The following is a 22,716-nucleotide window of genomic DNA, read 5'->3' as shown; positions in this document are numbered from 1 at the left end:
CCCTCCAGTTTCCTGATGCTTAGTCTTGCAAGACAGTTGTCAGCAGCAAAAATTTTAGGAGTCTTTGAGTACCAGCGCAGGGATGAAAACGTACCAGAATCCCTCAGCACCCCCTAATAACCTCCACGTGGGAGGTTAGCCTGATTTCACAGCCCCCCCGCCTTCAGCCATGTTGGCTGGTGCCTGTCCCTCAGCCCCTGCTGTGGGGGTTCATTTCACCACGTTCAGGGTTCGGGCGTAGGAAATGGGGTTGATCTCGAAGTAGCACTCCAGCTGCCCACAGAGGGCCTCGAAGGTGGGCCGCTCGCCCGCCTCTGCGTTCCAGCACTGCAGCATCAGCTGGTAGAACGGCGCTGGGCAGGTGTCCGGCTGAGGCAGCCTGTATCCATTGTCCAGCATCTGGATCACCTGGTGCCCTGCCATACCTGCAAGCAAGCCGAAAGGAAGGAGTTCGTCAGACTACTCGGGAGCTACTTAGTGATGCCGCATGTCCCTTTCTCTTAACCAGGGAAGGCAACAGGATGCCCCCTGTGAGGCACACGAGGGCAGAGCTGGCCTCAGCATGTCCCCTTCCACTGCAACAACAGTCACTGGAGGATCCCAAACCAGCTGTTAAAACCCACCTCCAGCAGTTCCCAGCCCCCTCACCCCACCTGAGAGCCACAGCAAATGGGTTCGTCTAGGTGCGAGGCTTTTCCTCCTCCACCCAGGCTTTGCCGAAATTTTTCTGACATCTGTTTCACTTAAATTGTTCCTAAATCCCTCTAGTCTTGGTGACTCCAAAATCTCCTAAGAAAATCTGTCCTGCTGCTGAATTTTCCTCACATTAAGAAAGTTTTCCCTAACGTCAGCCCTGAGTTTCCTTTGGTGCAGCTGTGCGATGGCATCCTGCCTTCTCTGTCACCACGAGTCACGGAGAAGAAACCATTCCCCCACCTTTGCCATGCCTTTATATATTAAGACTATTGTCCCATTCCCTTTCCATTTTCTGCCCTTCATATTAAATCTTGAATTGCATAATCTTTACTTCTTTGCCCTACATCTCCGAATGGTGTTTTCTCTGTACATTACCCACTGCCACCATGTATCAACATAACCTCGTCTCCTAACTGACTGCTGAGGACAAACTGCTGAAAGAAATACCAAGTAAGCAAATAACCATGGCAAAAGGACATTTTCTACTGTAAAGTTACAGGTAAACTGTGCCTTTGCAAAGGGATAATGCTGAAAGTATTTGCAGACAATACTGAGAATCATGGTGTTACATATCATTTATACTTGAATAGTTTATTTATGTGTGTGTGCGCGCATATGCACACACCTACAGTTTATTTTAGAAAGAGCTGAGGATTTTTGGCTTTGGTGTTTTTTTGTGTTTTTTTTTTCAGAATGTTTTCACAGGAGGTGAGGGTGGGAATCAAAAAGCAAAATCGATTTTTCCTTTTACAGGAAATACCAGTTTGGGACCCTGTGAAATGTAGTTTATGGAGAACACACCATCCCTCAGGCCTGTACGGATGCAGCATAGCTTTTTTTTTTGTTTTAGTCCTTCCCTTGTGTTCTCCTCACCAGCACAAAATGAATCACAGTCAATCATCTCACTGATATCTTGTGTTATTGGAGCCAAAGTTCCTCGAGCATTTCTCACAGTGCTAGGAATAATAGCTGCTCTCATACCATTAAATCTACTTTTGAGGTTGGTGATATTTTATTCCTAATTCTTGTGATCCCTCTCTTTATGAAGACTTTCTGCTGCCGTAGTCAAATATGAGAGAACAGGGTAAAAACACCCTGATTCATTTTTCAGACACCTTCCTCCCGAAGTGCCTGTGCAGCACTTCACACATAATAATCTGTTCTTCCATGAGATATCCTCAAAAAAAGTAATTAAAAAAAAAACCAAAAACAAACCAAGGGCAGGATGGAGGACAGAAAAAACTTCCCTTTTTTTTCCACATTCCAAGAATTGGCATCATTGATCTGATGCTGGAGGGCAACAGCCAGTTGGCTTAGGTGTCTGTGTGATACAGGTTGACTCCAGCAGAGGAAACTTGAATGGCTGCTAATCACGGCCGTTGGAAAGCTTCCAGGTAGCCCCGGGGCAGCCAGAAGGTCTGACCCACTAAATGGACCTCATCTGAACATCCTTCTTTCTGTATTTACAGTTTTAACCCTTTAATGTGCCCATAGTACAGGCAGTCAACTTTTTTGTTGCGTCATTCTCAAAGCAAGAAGACATTAGACATCCTTCTTTAGGTAAAAGCACTTACCAGCATAAGGCATCTTCCCATAAGTGATTATTTCAAACATGAGTATTCCAAATGACCAGACATCCGACTTAACGCTGAATTTGTTGTAGCGGATTGCCTCTGGGGCTGTCCATTTCACTGGCAGTTTTGTTTCATACCTAGCTTCATATATGTTTTCATTTTCTACCTGTCATGGGTGAAAAACAAAGCAAGCCCGATTCCAGATCTGCTTCAGCAAAGCACTTTAGCACCTGACCAAGTTAAGCACGTGCTTAATCTTATCCTCTTTTAGCCAAGCACTTGCCTTTCATGGTATTAAAGCACGCGCTTTCTGAAGTCTATTGTTGAATTGGGCTTCACAGTTGAGAAATGCTACTGTTCATCGGAGGCTTTTCTAAAGCATTTATCATTTCAAGTGAGCACGCAGTGTTGGAGTGGCTCATGATTAATTATGACCTGCTACTGTGAATTCTGGACCTGGCATGCAAGATTTCAGAAGTCTGTCAGGAGTGGCAGTGTAAGCATCCTGCTGACGCTAGAGACCAAATGGCTCCACGCCTGGTCTTCAGTAAACAGAGAAGGCAAGAGCAAGAGCTAATGAATTTCAGAACCTTTCTTCTGTGATTTATTGCGGTGTTGAAGGGCCATTGACTTTGATAACAATCACTTATGCAGGTTTCAGGGACCAAAAAACAAACTCCAAGTGATTCAAATTAACATATTAGCTTACAGTGGGTCCTATTAATTCATGTGAAGTGAAGATGAAAGACACATAGAAAAAGAATAATTATTTACTTGCAAATTTGTAGAATAATGTCCTTAAAGTTTTATAGCACAGACATCTAAACTTTCTGAACAGTCATTCTATCTTTAATTCCTGAACGCAATTTAATGTACATCAGTCACATCCAGGCCTCGGTCAGGTTTTTCAAATGCAAATCCAGGCAAATGTGTACAAGATTTTGTTTTCTTTGATTGGTTTAAATACAGAATGTACATTTCCCAGCTGTAATGCCCTATAGTTTTGAAAAGACTGATTAATAGTGTTTTGTATCTACATACTGGTACAGTTGGCATCTTGACCATAATATTCATTTCTAGAAACAAAAAATGATTTCACTATGCTAATTAACGCATATAGAAACACAGATTTCATTTCTCACACCTACTCCTCTGGGATCTTTGCATGTGACCATGTTGCTGCTTTGGCTTAAGAGACAGAATATTCCTAAGAACATCTGCCAAGATGACTCTATGACGGAGTATTTTAGTAAAGTTCAGTTTTAACAAGAAATGTCAACAGCTGTAAATTATTACCCTCTCTAGTGAGGACTGAGGAGAAATATCCATTGTAGGCATTGTTAGTTTAAAAATAATTTTTTTTCATGTTAAAAAATGTGCAATCTGAATTTATGCATAACTAGAAGAATCAAAATTAAGCAAAAAGCACTTTCAAAGTCCCTTGATGCCATTGTCGAGCCATTATTCTGTATTTCAGTGTGTAATAAATCCAATTCTGTTATGAACTTCAATTTCTGCTGCTTGAATGGAGAAAAACAAACGAGAAGCAGAGGGCTTTTTTCTCTGTTTTTCCTTCGCAGTGCAAGAACATAAATCAATAAAAACAATAATAAAACCTCAGAAATTGTGGATTACATATGGAAATCCATAAAATATGGCAAATCAAATTTTTCCAACTCTGATCAAATCATTTTCAGAGGTAGGAAATCTCATTTCTAAACCATAGTTCTTTCCTAGGGTGATCTTGGTCAGCATTACTTGGCATTCCACATCCTCAAGGGCAAGAGAAAAAAAAAACAAAAAACCACAACAGTGCAATGGCAAAGGACTTGAAACTGCATCAGATTTAAAGCTCTGAGAGCTCACTTTATGAACTCCGCTGTTAGTCGTGGAGAGGAATAAGGTCCTTTTATGATTACTACCTGCACTCACAAACACCACGGAGGCACTGGGGAAGTGAACAAGGAGAAAATAGCTGTCGATACATTTTTATATGCCTTCCCTTACAGGCTCAGGATTTTGCCATCATTCCTGTGATCTCTCTCCATGTGGCAGACGCTAGTGTGGTGGATAAAGATTGTGCAGCAGAGAGTATTGCTTGCCAGTCTCCTTCCTTGGTGGCTGAGTGGGAAGCAGACACCGGGATGCCATCTTCAGACACAAAGACACAGGTCAGCTTCTAACCTTGCATGGGACAATGCAGGCAGAGGATACAAGTGGACATGTCAGGGGTCCTTCTCTCCCTGGGCATGCCTTTTGCCTAAACCCAGCAATTCAAAGGCTGCAGTTCATCCTTTAGTCGATCTCCTCTGCCTTGCTACCCAGAGTTAAAGTAGAGCCAATTCACCCTCTCACAACCCACCTTAAAAACTCTTGCAAGTCCGAAGTCTGCCACTTTGCAAATGTTGTGTTCACCAACAAGAACATTCCTGGCTGCCAGATCCCGATGAATATAGTTCTGGTATTCAAGGTAAGCCATCCCGGAAGCCACCTGAGCAGCCATGTCTACTTGATGTTGCAGGAAGATTTGGGAGCCTGCATCTTCTGTTTAAAAAGAAGACGATAAGGATAACATAATATTTATAGCATTCAGACATAAATTATGTCACAGCTGACTGGTTCAAATAGCCAACACAAATCAACAAAGCCATGTAATACAATAAAGTAACAGCCTGACCAAATGACAGAGGTTAGTGAATGTCGCTACTTAAAGTCATGCAGCCCAATTTCACGATAACTGAGTAACAATGCCTGTCCTATCTCCTCTAAAAGAGTGGAAAATAAATGCAGCAGCTGATCTAGGCCTAGAAGCAGCTGCTGACAAAATCCAAGGAAAATGGCATGTATGTACCAATAGCAATGCAGATGTTTGCCTTTCTGACAAGACCATAACCCATTCCAAACTGTGAGTAAGAGTTAATGGCTACACCCACTGGGTGTAGCCAAAGCTGACTAAAGATGGAAAAGCACAAAATTAGCCTCGTTGCCTGCTCTCCAATGATTCTTACTAGGAAATATACCATCTGCTGTCAAGTGTAACTCTCATTTTCACTTTCCAGTCCACTTGATTGCTTCACGCTGTTATCTCTGTTGCTGCTACTCCACAGCAGGACTCCTTGAGCTGCTTTCAAGCTGCCTGCTTCTCTTGTAGAACTTTCTGAAGCAATGTGCATGCCATTCCCACCCCTGTAAGATCAGCAAGGCCCAGAAATAGAGATTTGGCAATCAAAGACCGGCTGTTCAAACAAAGAAGTAGAAGAACTTTGAGCAGAGCAACTTGCCTCCACAAATCAAGGAAAGAGCCTTAGGCCATGAAAGACCACAGGCAAAAATAGTAAGACAGGTGGCCAAAAAAAAAAAAAAAGTTATTGGGGCATTACTCATTAGAATTCAAATTCAGGGTCTTTGTGGCATTTGGGGGACAGCTGACCCCTCATAGCAAAAATTTGCACCCCAAGGTAATCTAGGTAAGCCAAATCAGTGTTACATTCAAGCACCACTGTCACCCAGACCCAAACACCACAGCACTGAAGCATGATTGCCTACCTCTGTAACCTCTAATACTCAAAACAGTCTCAATTTTCTGTTTCAGAATCTTAAGAGTGTCAAAAAGCTGAGCGTTTGCTGCTATGTTTATTGGTAGTTCTCCCCACTCACTGAGGATTGTGACTTTTCCTTACTGCTTCTGTGTTAAAGAAATAAAACGTTTGTAGCTAGCAGTTTTCCGTTGCCTATTTTGAATTGACTCGTACTGAAAGTGTGTCTTAGCATTGTTTTGCATGCCTGTGTCAGTTCTGGCATTTTATCTGACCTAACCTAGCAATCACTCCTTATGAAAAACGTGAAATTCCGTTGTTTAATAATCTATTCTGCGATCTCCAGGTCTTGAATTTCCTGCTCATCTGGATGTTCTGAGATGAATAGGTAAAATAAATGAATTTTAAATGATTAAATTTGCCCTGTATGTGTGTTGTCCTACTTCCTTTTTGAGGCTAAACTCATTGTCATGATAATCAGGCACTAAGGTTATTTACTTCTATTGTTGACTCGGAAGGCCTTTTCCTCTCCCACACATATGTTTAGTAGCTGCCTTGACCTTTAAAAGAGAGGGAGAAAAATCAGGCTATATGAAAATCTATGGCTTAACTATCAAGAAAATCCATCATCAGGCCACAGGATAATATAACACTGAAGTTTTGCAGTTCTGGTAACTGTCTGACATCAACATTTATTGTTCAGCTTGCTGGATAAAGATATAAATCCAGAAACGACACTCCTGTTGTATTTAATCAGAAAATAACTAAATACACACAAGTACCTTGCATGAGTACTTGGGGTTTGGAAACTAGCTTATATGACTCCGTTTAAAATCCCTCTCTCCATGTTCCCTTTCACACTGCTCCTTCATCTGCACAGGCTGTGAAAACAGACTGGATGCAGACAGACTTGAGCACAGGTTTGTCATTGTGCTGCCCATGCTCTGGGCTGGCCCGAAACAAGCTTGCTCCAAGAGGCAGAACACGGCAATGTCACGGCAAGAAAGCATGACTCATAAGCCTCGTGTTTAATGAGCTGCTTCAGTGCAGAACAGGAATTAGAGCTGCTAAACCCTCCCTGCCTTATTCCCTGCAGGACACACAGGTGCATTGTGCTGAAGGACAAGGATGAGATCCACCCCTAATGGCGGAGTTGCAGCCAAAATACTGTTTCTTCCAGTCTGGGTCGTGTTTGGGATCCCAGACCAGGCTGACCTACTGCCTTTTGTGTGTGGGCTGAGGGAGGGGAAGAGGCCACCGTTGCCCTGGCTGCTGCAGTATTTCTTGGAGGGTTTCTCTCTGGGGGCTGGTTCTGCACTGCTGCTGTTCTGGAGCTAAAGAAGGGTAAGCTGTAAGGAGGAGCCTCAGCTGATCAGGAGCCACAAACTGTGCACCAAGAAGCAGCATGAGTCTCTTTGGGATCTGAAGTGAAAATCATGTATGGTTGTCTCATAAAGATTTATGACTATACCTCCAAAATCCCAGGTTGGGGCAGCCAAATCATGCAAGTTCAAGCACAGCACTGCATTAGTACAACTATGGTTTCCAGACCAGAGCCAGCTCCCATCTGGCTGGTTGAGAGCAGGTCAGAAGAGTTTCCATCTGTATTCAGATGGGTATACCTGTGCTTTAGTTTGCTTTAAAGTGTTTTAAAGAAGGAAAAACTACAACAAAAAAACAAAGTTAGTATAACTTCCACACTGAAAACCAGGCACTACTGGTGAATTTATAAAACCTTCTCATGGATTTTTTTTTTAATCCTATAAAGAAAATATAGCACCTCCATGTCCTTTTTTACTAATATTTTTTGACAAAGCTATCACCCTTATATGAAAAATTTATTAGAAAAAATATTAAAGAAGGCTTAGGGTCTGCACCCTGTTCTAAGCAATCAATCACAATACCTCATATAGGAAAGACAGCCAAATATTCTCATTGACAGATGCCTGACAATAAATAAATAAATAAATAAATAAGCAGCACTTTCCCCAGTTGAGAGCATTGCCTCCGTAATAATTCACCAAACTTCAAGAGTGCGTCCCTGACAGAACAAGCCCCAGGTCTATCAGAATTGATAAAAACACTCATACATTTATGACAATTTCATTCATATCCAATAACAAAGAGTAGTTTTCAGTTGCATTTTTCTCATACCGGTGGCAGCTCAATAACTCTGCATACCAGTGTTCATCAAGAAGTATCCCAAAGTACATTCACAGGGTGCACAGGGAATTCACGTGCCCATCATTATTAAGTGGCTGTCGTTATGGCAGAATGCGATAGTCACTATGCATGAAGAATTAGGGACTTTTAAAGCTGGAAAAACATACCATGCATTTCTAGGAAGGGAAATTTAAACAAAGAAACTTCTGGACTTTCCCTCTGTTCCAGTTTGCCATATTTACCCATAGTGCACACAGAGGCAGCAGCCTTTTGGAAATATTTTCTGTGTTCGTGCAGTGGCTGTGTCTCAAGAATGCTTATCAGGAGCTGTGCAGTGGCCGCCAGCTGATACAGATCACTTCCAGTCACAGAGCTCTACACAAGCTTCGAATCTCTTTTCTTATTACACTGACGGCAATGACTTCGACCAATACCTATCAAAGCACCTGGATCTCTGCCTTCCACCTCCTAGTTCTGTTTATCCCCCTGTGCATAGGCCATCAGACAAGGAGAGATACCACTAGGCTGGGTTTCAACTGGCCATTTTTATGGTTATCTTGACGGCTCCCTGGAAAACAACTGACTTTCCGCAGCCTCCCCGATGCAGGGCTACAGGAATGAGCACTTAGGCAAAGATCAGGCTGTATGCATGGGCTGCCTACAGCAAGGGCAGCTGCTGTGCATATGCTGGCAACTGATCGCCAATGCGCCCTGGACGTGTTGTACTCCGTGCACAAACAGGCCAGTTTTCACCTCTGCAATAGCTGGGACTCACCCTGGCTTTGTCAGAGCTGCTTCTCCGGTGCAAAAAAATGTTTTCATGCACGGCAATCGTTGCCTGATGTGCCAGGATCTTCCAAGCAGATAAGCAGCAATCGGCACACAAAGGCACCAAAGATGAGAATTTAAAGGAAATTTGTGCCTCCCTACTTTTGGCCACTAAATGCCTGCCGAACTTTAGATGATCTGGCCCAAGGGTCTTGCGGCATCTCTCTGGGCAGTGCCTGGTGGAGCTGTCTCTCTACCAGAGATTTCTTCAGCTGTAATCATCCCTTCACTGAGCCTCACTTAAAAAATGGTTCCACAGAGATGAGGGAAGTCGTGTGTCATGGTAAATGCTGCCTGTGGTGTTTCACAGGGCTTTGCCTTAAGGGCTGGGTACAGAGAAGAGATTTAGCAAGACAATCACGGAGAACATTTCGTCTTCAAGAGATCATTACATCTTTGGAGACATTTAGCATCTCAGGATGTCTGCTAAACAGAAAATGGATAACAACACTAGAATCAAGCATTTCTCGATAGCAGGGGTGAACTTAAAGTGCAATCATTATGCTAGTCCGTTCCAGGCTGTACAACTTTATTTTTAATTATTATTTGCCTTCAAAAGAGCACTTTGAAGTGCTGCTGAGATAAAAGCCCTAATGCGATAGGCAAGGGACAAATTCACAGTGAAAGGCTATCCCTGCCTAGTAATAGATTTCAAAGCTGTTAAGCACATTTTGTGGAAGTGCCTCTATTTCATGTCAAATGTGATGACCTATCCTTCTGCATGCTTATATTTTTATTCTGTCGGTGTATATTCCCATCTACTCATAGAACTGTGTGGAAAAATGTGGGTCATTATAAGGCAAGAACCAAACTGTGAATGTGATTCTCTCCTGCTTCTCAAAGACTTTGCCATGTCAAAAATTCATAAACCTCTTTCTTTCCTCTTTTCTTATCCCTACACATGAAAAATAATGTAGCTTTTACATTAAACCAGAGTGTTTTTCTTCTATCTTTTATGTCAGTGTATTTACTAAACTGACAGTTGTGGCACCCCTTGAAATTAGTTTATAGTCATTTGCTTACTTTGAAGGTATTCTAGAAGACTTCCATGTCTCATCAGCTCAGTAATAATATAAATTGGGTCCTCCAAAGTACAGACAGCATAAAGCTGTATAAGCTTTGGATGTCTCAAGTTCTTCATTATTTGTGCTTCCCTCAGAAAGTCCTTTGGATCCATTGAACCTGAAACAACAGCATATAACAAAACATAAGCTCAGGTTATTAAAGGCCTTCCTACCAGCCTGGCAGTCTTAAGGGAATAACTGAGATTGTTTTCTGTCTTTCAAAGTACATTAGCATCTCAAATCTTCACAGTTCCCACAGAAAACAGACAGTGCAGCTGAAATAAACAGTTAATGAGTGAAACATGCCAGTTGCGCAGGGACAGAGAACATATGTGTTCCAGCCACCAGAAATATAAAGGCTAAAATTAACCTCCCTCAGCCCTCCCCCCCAAAGCAGAAAAAATTGAAGCTAGAATTTTAACTGATATAATTTAAGCAAACAATTATGTTACGACTGGTTAATGAAATGGCCAGAAACTGAAGTAAGAGGACCTAGGTAATGAACATAAAACTTTTGACAGAAAAATAGTGCTTCAATAAGAATTTGTTGCACTGTTTTTTCTGCTTCAGCAATCAAAGTCTGAAAGCATTGAAATCACTTTAGCGTGTAAGGAGTGGATGTGCGCATTTTATATACATAAATACAAATAACTATTTATAATGTTCACATACTATACAAATATATATACACAAATATTATAGTGATCTGGAACAACCTTATTAGAAATACCAATGTATGCATAGATGTAACAGTAATTTTACACTCTCTTAAATGTAGAAGTATCTTAACAGCTAATGATCCCAACTTTTTAAGTGTTGCATAGGATCACAATATCTCTAGTCCTATTCATATACACAATGAGTCAATGCATAAATCATGTCAAAGAAACAATACAGAAATGGCACAGGGAGCTAAAGTCAGTGGCAAATTTAAGATTAGAGCTCATTCATTCTGAATAGGGGACTGATCAGAAAAATATAAGCACAAATAAGGAAGAAAAGCTTTGTCTATGGATGATCCAGTAGTGTTCAGATATTCTCAGATGTTTGAGGAAGACAGTAAATAACATCTACTTCACAATACTTGTTAGAAATGTGAAATTATCCAACTACTCAAATGTTTCCTTCCTCCCAAATCAGAATAGTTTCACTAAGAAAAGATTACAGTGAAGGTCTGGGGAGGAAAAAATCTACCCAAGTCTAGTCCGCTCTATGCCATGTTTAAAAACAAACTCTTTTCTTAGTGTAAGCAGACTGAGTCATTTGAGAAGCTAAGGCTGCAAGAATAAGACTCTTTATTTTATGTTTTGTTAACATTAGGTAACCAACAAGGTTCATTTGGGAGTTTGGCTCTGTTCCAAACATGATTGTTTAAATTAAGTGAAATGCTGGGAGGATGCTAAATCGCTCAGCAATAAAACTCTGTCAGAAAATCTGTTCTACACCTGCCTTGAATGCTGCCCCTTAAGAAGCGCTCCAACCTATTTCCCAAAACGCAGAAATGAGTACATCAATGCGAGAGGAATGACTCAGAAATGCTTCTGACACAGACTTTATGAAAAAACAGCCACTTGACATTGCAACTTCTGAGAGCAAAGACTGCTGCAAAGGACAGGTATTCCTCTCACCAGTGTCCTCATGCTTTCCTTGGCAATCCCGCAGGGTCCAATTTTACAATATTTTATAGAATGCCATTAGGAGCGATGGTGAAAGGCAATGGATTTCCATGCCGTCGATAAATGGATAGCAGCCAATAACACATCTCAAAAGGTACAGGCTATACCCGTTTCCTTTTGTCACTGTCAGAGGAAAGTGGGGGTCTGCATGAAAAGTAAATGACTCATACTTGGTCTGGATAAAGCAGAGATTATGACAGTCAGGTGGAAGAAAACAAATATCTGTAATGCTAATGCTATGTCCTTTTCCTGTTCAGAGCAGCACAATCTTCACAGCTTTATTTGAACTTTCCAGTAATCTCAAATTTAAAAAAAAAAAAAAAAAAAGCCTAGGGTTATCTTTAAATGGTTTGGACTCGCTTTGATACTGACTTAATTTTGTGGTCCATTTGCTTATTCTTTTCAAGATATACTCATTTGTCATGGAAATCATACTAGAGTCTACAGAGAAGCTGCATGGTGTGAGGTATTCTGCTTCCAAAGGTAAATGCATAAGCATGACTAGTGATTTAACATCAGTGCCAAAATTTGACATGTTGATCCTAAAAAGGATAAAGTACTTGCTAACTTGGGGTCTACCAAATCACCTGCCCTCTATGGATCATTATACAGGATTTCTTCACACCATAGAAAATGACAGTCTGATTTGTTCCCATCATCAAAGTTTGCCTACAAGGAATCTCTCAGTTTAATCATGCTATAAACTTCTTCCAACAAACTGAAATCAAGCAACATGGTTTTCACATATGACAACTTCCAATAAATTTATCAGGAGGCAAGTATTCTGTTAGCTGAATAGCAGCAATTCCTCCTTTACGTTGTAAAAGTAACTAATAATAAAAATGATAACAAACCAGTGACAAGGAACATTAAGTATTTCCTGAATATTTTAAAGAGCATATGTAACTTTCCGTTTTACTTAGTTTATATCTTAAAATAGCACAAGTAGCAGATAGTGAGCAAAGCACCCCAGAGCCCTGTAGCTCTTATACTGTAGTTAATAAGTGGATTGGATGCTAACTAAAAAAATTAAAAAGTGTCTTTATCAGCATTTTGTCTAAGATTAGCCTTTAGCAACTATGTAAGCAAAGTAAAAACTGCCTCTAAAAACAAGCGAACATACCTGTTAAAAATTAGATACACTCTGTCACAATAGGAACAAAGAAGTTACAATACATTTCTTTGAGAAAGTTTATATAAACAAAATATATAAAATATATGCCACATGGAGTTGCAAATAACTGGGTTTTTTTCAGTTTGTAGTTGAAATCCATTTGTTTTTAATGAAGTATGTTTTCAGCTGTAAGTGGTAAACACAGAATGAAGAGCACATCACTGTAACTAGAAACCACTTGATCAAAAACCAGCTAGTTAACAGAAGCCTTCACTGAAACAAGTACCCCTTGTGTTAAGACACCAGTTTGGGAGTAGATTGATCAGTACCTGAATGAACTATGGTTTTGATAATTATTTTTTTTTAATGAAAAATATTTTTTGTAAATGTCGAAGTCTTTCTTAAGAACAACATGTTGGAATATGTTTCTTTGATGTGTTCTGTGATGTGCTGCTTTGCCAGAAATCACCGCTAATTTAATCCTACTTAAAGTGGGTATATCAGTTCTGATAACTTTCTTTCTGAAAACATTTTGTTCTCGAATTGAGGAAGCTTCACATTATAAGATAAACACTGATAATCTGGAAATGAGTTAAAGAGAAAGGTCAGTTGTTTTTATGTAGTTTCCAATGGCCCAAATGTAAATGGCCCTTAAATATTTGATAAGCTCCTCCAGAGACCCTTTGTTTGCAACTTTCAATGAGTCTTCCCAAATGACTTCAAAGCAACCTTGTACTTCACAGGACTGAATAAATTTAGGCAAACTGAACTTATGTACAGAGTACATTGAGCATATACTGTGATATTCTGAAAAAGTTTACACGTAATAGAGAAATAACCTTAAAAAGTAGAAGTTCTTGGTAACACAAGTGACTGAGTGTTAACTTTTCACATCAACAAGAGAATGAAATAGGTATCTGACAATCCTTAAGCAGCTTCTCACCATACAGAAGTGAACTTACAAGTTAGTGTAAAGTTATGTATCAAACTAAATGGAATAAAAGAATTTCTTTGTTGAGGGAAATTGGGAGAATTTCCTGAGTGCACAGCTTTATACACTGCATATGCACTAAAGAGATGACATATTGAAGAACTGAAAATATTATTAAAACCTTTGCTGACAGTACCAACCCAGAAATTATTTTGAGAAAGACTCCTAAAAAAAAATCATGCTTGGGCAGCTTCCCTGCAAAAAAAAGAAGCTTGAGAGATGCTTTACAATATGATAATGACAAATGCATCTGTCAACTTGAACAGGCGTAAGGAACTTTTTCAGATACGATTAATTGGTGATGATAGATGTCTGCTTTGTGTGCTGACAGTTGGAGAAGCAAGCTAGCCCAGACAACAGGTTCTAGAGAATCCATCACACTCAGCACAGGACAAAGTGCAAATCCCTGCTGCCATGATTTCCACTTAAATAGAAAAAACAATGCCTCAGTGAGGAAATAAAAACAGAAATGTGAAATGACATATTCAGGGACCTATGGCAAGACAGTGCTGTGCAGAGCCAAGAACAGAAATAGCAATTGCTGGCTTCTAGACCATTTTCCTATCTGATCCCTACACCTCTTTGATGATTGTGGGTCAACAACTCAAAAGCCAGAGATGTTCCTTAAGGCAAAAATGTTCTTGTGTTTTGTTTTTTCATTCACACATCCATCACTATTTTTTTTGGCTGGTAAAATGTCACAGACATCTCCAAAGCAGACTAAAACACCAGTACACAGATAAGAGGATTATCTGAATGAAGGCATTGCATTACTATTGCTTTTTGTTTATAGTCACAGTGATCAACAGATTGTTTCAACAAAATCTATAGTTCTTTCTGCGCTTTCTAGCCTAGGAGCTATACATTTTAATCACTGTGGCTTAGAAATACTAATGTACATCCAACTTTAAACCCAGCTGGAGTGTCTTTCATGCACTGCTGAAACATTTTAGCAACTCACTGCCAGAAGCTTGAAGAAGCCTGCCATTGGTTCAAGCAATGAACCAATGGCATCCATTTTTCAACACAGGATGGATGGTTCATGCTTATGCACCTGTATATTCCCTGCAGAAATTTGGGCTTCGTAGTGCAGTGGACACAGTGACAAACCCACACTGCTCAAAAGTCAAAAGTAATTGTGTACTCAGTCATGCCCCTATAAAGTTGGGAACACGTTTCCTTTGATATTAGGATTATTGCATAAGACAAGGGGTTTTATAGACATCTGAAAATGCAGTCACAGGATTCTCCTCTGAAGGAGTACTATTTTTAAGGTAAACATTAATTTGGGATAGCAAATAGGAGAGTGTTAAAAAGAGGCTTCATAATCAGAGAGCAAGCAGAGAAGGAAATCCATCCTGGACATCCTGGGGAGCACCAAACAGACAGAGTAGGGAAGTAGGAACTCTACAGCTTTTCTGCAGCACGAAAATAAAAAAAAAAAAAGAAAGAACCTCCTGCTCCACTGACTGTCCTGGTTTGAGGTAAAACAGAACCAATTTTCTGCTCAGTAATTTTACTTTGCAGCTAAGCTTCTTCTAACTACTGAAATTAACAGAGTGATAAGAGCTATGTTTATAGTTGATGCCAAGGAAGGGTGTGCAGAGAGGCTCTTGCTTATACTTATTGCTATAACAGCCAAGGGCAGCTCACTTTATTACTTGTCTAATTGGAGGGTTGGAAGCGGAAAAGCGTAGAGGGGTCCCACCTGTGAGGAGGAGCGAACAGGACAGGTGACCCAAAACTGACCAACAGGGTATTCCATCCCATCTGCCTCATGCCCTTTATAAAAGCTGAGGGATCAAAGTGTCAGCCTTCTGATGGTTGACTGAGGAGGACCCTGTCTGTTTGTCTGCCATTGATCCTGATCCCTGCATTCCTGAATCCAGAACCGAAATCCAGTTCTCATCAGTCACTGAGTCCAGTCTGGGACTTCTCCAGTGCCAGCCAGTGACATGATCGTCATCCTGGGAGCTTGATACAGTTTTGTATATATTTCAATATTTTATTTTTATTGTTAATATTATCATTAAAGTAGTTTAGCTCCTTCTAAACTCATAAGCCTCTTTCTCTCTCTCCCCCCTCTTCTTGGAGAGAGAGGTGGGGGAGAGGATCTGTTGTTCATCTCAGTGGCTGGTCCAGCCCAAACCATGACACTGACATTTTTCATCTGGACCATGTACTACTTTGAAGGTGGCATGAAACACAGTATGAGCAATTGGATAGAAGATAAAATCTACGTTACGGTCTGTAACGGCCGTGTGTAGAGCCCTGTTATCCATAGCCAGTGGACTGCAACCCCCAAACTCTGAAGCTGGTCAAACTAGATACTCCATAATCATAAAGCAGGGGCTGAAACGACACCCCACCAGGTTCATCAGAAGAGGGACATAGGAGTGTAGCCTCCTTAGGAACCCCATCCCCTCTGCAGTTATTGATCAGAGGGCTCCCAGGCTAACCAGTTCAAGACCTCAGAGGCTCCACCACTTGACATTTTCCTCAGTTTTGTAACTGTTGTAATTTCTGTGGAATTACAGAACATTGCTGGTAGCTGGATTCACCTCCTCCAACTGTAGGCAATTATTCAGGTACCTAGATCTGAGTTAGTTGTCCAAACTTTGCAATCAAGGGAAAGAAACATGCTCTAATAGCATGTTATTCTCTCATTACAATGTAATGTACACTTCTAATCTATAGTATGATTTATCTGACTTGTAAGTGTCTATGTCTTCCCACTAATTAATAAAAAAGCTTGATACATCTAAGATGTTAGATGCCTAAAAATAGGAAGAATGTAGCTAGTATGCTACGCATCAATGTTTCTGAAAGAAACACTTGTGAAATTTCCAGTTTGCCTGCAATATCTGAAAAATTGGGTCTTGCTGCAAATTGGAATGGAAACAGATTTCTGAACACCCTAATTACTCACAAGTCGGGAATCACACATTTGCATCAAGGGAGAATTGGCTCTGGGAAATGTCCATCACTGCCATCTCACCAGAATTATGGGAATCTCATTTTTCCTACAGGTTGGAAGGTCATCTACCTAAAAATAATAATTTTAAGCCTTTTAGCAGCAATAGCTAGAAATTAGCGTGAATCCAGAAAAAATGTTTGAGAAATGAGGAGAGTACCATATAACAAGAAATTATATTTACCCTTTCTAAAGACAATAGAAAATAGGTTGAGTTTGCTCTGTATGTACCTCCAGGACGGAAAGAAAAAATGATGCATAACAGAAGGTTTTTATTTTATTACAAGAAGACATAACAAGAGTTAAAGAAAAGACATCAGGTAAATCCAGATGAGGTATCAGGCTCACATTCTTACAGGCATAGTGATACACTATTGATAAAACTGTCAAAAATAGAAGAGGCAACTTCTCTCTGTGCTTCCATCTCAAGACTGGAAGACTTCTAGTTATTACCTAGTGAAGAACAAGCTGTGTTTTGATTAAATATAAATACTATTTCTCAGTAGAGGAGTGAAATGTAGTGGCATTTAACAGCAAAGTGTTCAGACTATGCGTGTACTAGGACAGATGTACGCTGCAAAATAATGCTCAACAGAAAAACTCAAACAAGCAGAAATCCCTTCTGGCCATCAGGCCAATAAATCTATGAGGTACTGATTGCATTATGTTCTTCTGTATTGTTTATTATGTGATCACCTTGCTTGATTAACCTGCTTCTGCTTGGAAATGAGAGCATGGTTCCATGTCACAATTTCTCTGGTAGTAAAGCCATTTTAACAGAACCCTCTCTATTTCAATCCCCTATATTTGCCAGATCACTTACAGTTTAACACACTCTTCTGTTGTTCTGATGACTTTCTTTTCCAATGGGTCTACTCTGTAAAGTAGCTTAGCAAAAAGACTTTGCTTTAAAATACACCCCTTCCCCCAGTGTAAAGACAAGTGATTTAGATCTTTGAGCCAAGCAACAGGAGAGGATCATTTTAAATATGCCATACCTGAAGTCTGAAATATTGCCTATGTGAATATCGGAAGCTTCAGTCATCAGCATATAACATGATGCATTTCTTGATTACTCATGAACTACTGCTTTCCATTCACTTATCATCTTTATATTATGATGAATTAAATTACCAGACTTAGCCTTTTCTATAATTTTATTAGCACTAAAGCAAAGATTTTATTACTCAGATTAGGGTGAGGGTATTGGGGTTTTTCTTTAATTATTGAAATGTTACTCCTCATGAGTAACGATGAGAACAAGCTATGGAAAACCAATGTGCTAATTGGTTAAATCAAGGCACTGCAAGTGGTGAAAAACATTGTGTGGAAGAGGATAATTCCCTAGAGAAGCATACAAGGTTAAATGCTTCCATTTGAGACTGTTTGAACTGTTTTTTTAGAATGAGATAGTTCACAAAGTACAGTGATAAGAGATCCAGTATTACCTATCTCATTTATCAAGATGGCTTTGAGAGTCAAAGTCTTAATTCTGAGCATCATTAAGTACAATGCACAACTTCTCTATCACAGTATTAGATTACAAACTCTCCACTACCCAGGCATCACATCCAGGTGGGGCTTGTGTCTGCCCTAACTCAATATAACCCACTGTGAAATCAATGAGACTACTACTGTTGACCTTAACAGGAGGCAGACTAGAGTGAAAAAAAGAGAGATGGAAAAAGTATTGATTAATCAAGGCCTTTTTCCCAGCTGAACTATGATACTACAAAAAGTATCACAGTTGAAGGCGTTTCTTCCTCTGCACTGTGCTAGTCTGTATGTAATAATAATTTGCAGTGAATATTATGTTTATTCCAGTGTAAAACTTAATTTTTAGCTAACTAACCTACTGAAGAAGTTTATGTGATCATTTTTTATTGTTTTATATTCTTCTGTAAGTGCATTCTTAGGACACCCATAGAAACCAAAAAAAAAAATAATCTTCTTTTCCTGCTCCTGTTACTCTAGAATTATTATGTTCTCCACATGTTTTACCAGCAAGACATTAAAAGGATAATGAATTGAACAGCACTCAAAGAATGGATCTCCATAGATCAGTTTGGCCTTAAACATATTAAAATCTGTTTCAGATATAAAATTTTAACGATATAAAATTAACTAACTCTTCCCTTTCATCAGGTAGAGTATTAGTAGCAGTTATTCAACTGACCAGCATCAAAAAGAAAAAAAAAGAGAAAATTAAAAAAAAAAAAAAAGGTAAATTTCAGCTGGAAATTGGCACTTGTGTTTCATGTATTTCTGGGTAGTCTTGTCAGTTCTAGCTGAATCCATTATTAAAATAGAAGTTTGTTTCACAGAGAACTGATAATATGTACTGGTCCCATTATACAGAAGGAAAAGCTGAATAAGAGTTTTGAAATGAGTTATTAAAAGAAGATGCAATAATTATTAAGATAGCTTCCCATTTTTGCATATGCAATACGAGATAAATGTCAGCTCCACTTTCCCACTAAAGAAAACAAGTAGAAATGCATGCATTGCAATTTGTTCAAATTCTAATTATTTTGTCTGATGCAAAACAAATCTTTTCCTAGAGTGCTAATTGCCACGTATTTTCGTAAAGAGGAAAGGAAAGACAATTTCTAAAAGCAAATCTAATGTCACAAAAATTTAAGATAGCTTAGTCTTGTTCTTCATTTCTGCTTCATTAGTTTCCTTCTTTAAATATTGCTTAAGAGATTTCACACTTTAGGAATAACCTTTCAGTCTCCTGCAATAGAACAGACTTGTCCAGATATTGCATTAAATCACTAAAGGATAGTAAACACAGATGGAAATACTAGGTTCCTGTCGTATGGAGAAGAAAGGCAAGCATCATACTGGACTGTTTAAACACAGATCTAGTGCGTCAGAAATGTGAAGCAAATCCCTGTCGTTACACACCTAGACTTGTTCTTCTTTTTAGCATTATGCTTGGAAAAAAATATGGTTACAACCTTGAACAGCCCAGTAAAGATTTTCTAAAAACAATGAGACATCTAAAACATCTCAGCTACAAGAAGAATATGGTTGAGCTGTTTAACCTAAAGAAGATAAGATCAAAGATGAACTGGATAATAGTTTTCCAGTATGTACATCACTACTGTGAAAAGGAAGAAAATAATAGGTACTCTTTAGTCATGGTGTATAAGACAAGAGGTAATGCAGAATGATTCAGGTCAGACACCAGGAGAAAAAGACGGGTTTGAGACTTGTAGTTTCAGAAGTCAATAAAAATAAGTGTATGGATCCCTATCACAAAAGGTATAGGCTTAGTGGATACTGTCTTAGGAAAGAGAAATGGACAAAGAGATTTCAAGATGATTTCTGTGTTTACAGGGTCACTAGGGAGATGCATCAGTTCACTAAAAAAGTACGCTGTCTTTCACATGAATTATAGAAGGCCTTTAGTCAAAGCAGTTTTTCTAATTTCAGTTAAGCAGAGAAAAAAAAAAAAGTGCTTATTTGCTTTCAATTTGCAAGTCCCAAAACACAACCAATATCCTGACACAAGATAGCCCTCAAATACATGCTTGAATTCCTCTCTGTTCAGGAGACCATTCAAGCAGAGATCACACATATTTAGTTGTTCTTCTGAATCAAAGTTCTGAATATGTTCTGCTTCCTGAAACACGATCATTAATGCCCAACACAATCTTTTTCAATTAACGCCGACTCATTATATTGTTATCTCTTTTTAAAAAACATGTATATCATCATCCACGCTACCTTTCTTATCTATGTGGTTCTTGCCATCTGCTGGCAGATATTTTATGCTGTCAATTTAAAAAGCAAAAATTACTTAAAGTTAATGAAAAATAATTAAGAAAAATGTTAAAGGCTGTATTAGTAACAAGCCTATATTATATGCAAATATTGGATATTAATGTTGTGTATCAAAAACTTTGAGAAATTGCATTTAATCAATATTAAGATTAAAGCACTTCTTAAATACAAACTTAACATAGTACATATTCTATATTACCAAAGGAATCATTATAATATAGCATCTAATCACTAGAAGAAATTCTACAGATGACTACCCAGTAGTAAACTGATTACTTCACCTATAGATGAAATACAGTCATTCAATTCCATACAAGCAATATCGTACAAAAGAGATGGCCTTGGTGGTGTTGCCTTTTTATGTAATACAGATGTTGAATGAGTTCAGTTCATAATAGAAACAGAAAACTGCATAAAATTGTAATTCAAAATGCCAAAGACTGGACCTTGAGCTTTACTAACTTTCATGTTTAAATGCATGGATTTTAAGAATGGCTCCCTTTTCAGTATCATTTAAAAAGTAAAGTAGCACCCTTGCTAACATTTCACATTATTAGCATTTAAGAGTAATTCACATACCTGGTTTTAATGTTTTGATTGCCACAGGGGTGGTATTATTCCATAGTCCTTCCCACACCTCACCAAACTGACCAGATCCTAACTTTTTCAACAATTTCAGAGATTGTCGGTCTATCTCCCATTTATCGACTGTTTTATACGACAAATCAAAAGTAGCAGGAATTTGTACCTGATAAAAGAAAATAATACTGTAATTGAAACTTCTGATATTTTTTCAACATTATATACAAGTCATTGTTAACTATGTCATGTAAAGTCGCAACTAATATAAATAATGAATCCTTAGCATACACACACATGATAAAGTAAGCTGAGAACATAAAATACAGCTCACATCCTGCGTACTTTCTGTTAGAAATGAGAAATACTCTAAAGAAAATATCCTGCCATTAAAAGCAAAAATTGGAAATCATCCCTCTAGCAAGCTTTTTGAACAGTGACGTATTGCTTGCCTGAACCTTGTGGTATTGTCTCAGTAATTACTTATGGACAGCTAGAGTTATGAAGTTGGAGATTTCATCTCCATATACATTTATAAAAAGGTATTCATAAATCATGATTTGGCATATTTTCTCCTTCAGCCACATGATGATTTGTTAAAAATTGCATGGCATTTTATTATTAACATGTCAGCTTCAAGAATGAAATTGTAGTGCTACCCAGAACTTCCTGAAAATAAGCAGATCATCAACACCTTTAAATGGTAGAAGCAGATATGGGGTTAACACCTTCTGACTGATATCTGATGAGTTAGTTTACAAAAAATATATTGCACAGTGTAGCATCCACTCTTACCTTTAGGCATGGCTTTCCAAGCGCCACACAGAGGCCATCACTGTTCTTACTGTAATAGTCAACAAACTCATGCAGAGTTTTGAAAGTTTGACTTCTGCTTAGGAAAAAGCCTTCTGAATCCAGCTTTCTGATCCTGTAGTGCTTCACAGATACACCATCAAAAACTGAGAAGATTTAAATATATTAAGTTTCCAAGAATTACAGCAATGGCACAATATAGCTTACAGCCAAACCGTCATAATTTTCCTAAATGTATTTATGAGGAACTTAAAATAGATTATTTTCATTTCAAAGACGACAACTATAGAAAATCTTTTTCAACCAATGCCCACTGTTTAGATAGCTTAACATTTCTAGTCTATTGGTCTTTAACTGTTCAGGTTCAGAGATTCTTGCTTGCACCATAAGAACTGACACAAAAATACATGAAGACATCTTCTGTGAGGCAGCTCATATTTTCAGTCTTTTAAGACACCACAACCATCCAGGAACATCTAATTCAGAGTAATCATTTAACCAGTTTTTAATATTTCATTTATTAGTGTTCCAAATAGCAGCTGCTGGGCTGGCAGGCATTTTAGAGAAAACAGATATACCCTCTGATATACCCCAGATATTTCCCTTTCTCTGGAAAGCACTCACATCTTCCATGGGTTTTATTGAGTTTTGTGTGTCTTTGGAATATGTAAAAATCAGGCCAATAATTCTCTGGTTTGAGTAGCTGATGACTCCCTTTCCATTGAAATGTGTTTTGTTCTCATCTATTCTTTCCTAATCAACAAGACCTTTATCTCTTCACTTCCTGTAGGTTATTTACCTGCATGTCATGACACCCAAAGTGCCTTTCCTTGTGCCCGTCAGAGCACTCTTTAGAGGTGTCAGAAAGAAGGCTGGGCCACTGCATGCTGGAGCTAGACCTGGACCAGCAGCAGGC

The 22,716-nt window shown here is 38.9% G+C and overlaps 1 protein-coding gene across 1 annotated transcript in view; it reads right to left on the bottom strand.

Moving 5' to 3' along the window:
* Window positions 1–210: 210 nt before the first annotated feature.
* Window positions 211–22,716, bottom strand: part of FRK (fyn-related Src family tyrosine kinase) — a 51,917-nt gene continuing 29,411 nt past the window's right edge. Inside the window, exons 3-8 of the mRNA XM_009893620.1 lie at window positions 21,783–21,946; window positions 20,988–21,156; window positions 9,821–9,979; window positions 4,633–4,814; window positions 2,271–2,436; window positions 211–425 (exon numbers count right to left, since the gene is read on the bottom strand). Coding sequence (XP_009891922.1) covers window positions 211–425; window positions 2,271–2,436; window positions 4,633–4,814; window positions 9,821–9,979; window positions 20,988–21,156; window positions 21,783–21,946 — 1,055 coding nt within the window. The remainder of the gene's footprint in view (window positions 426–2,270; window positions 2,437–4,632; window positions 4,815–9,820; window positions 9,980–20,987; window positions 21,157–21,782; window positions 21,947–22,716) is intronic.

Source organism: Charadrius vociferus, unplaced genomic scaffold, assembly GCF_000708025.1.
Source record: "Charadrius vociferus isolate BGI_N301 unplaced genomic scaffold, ASM70802v2 scaffold359, whole genome shotgun sequence".
Lineage (NCBI taxonomy): Eukaryota > Metazoa > Chordata > Aves > Charadriiformes > Charadriidae > Charadrius > Charadrius vociferus.
Note: the sequence above shows the minus strand (reverse complement) of the source record. Positions and strands in the feature narration are given on the sequence as shown.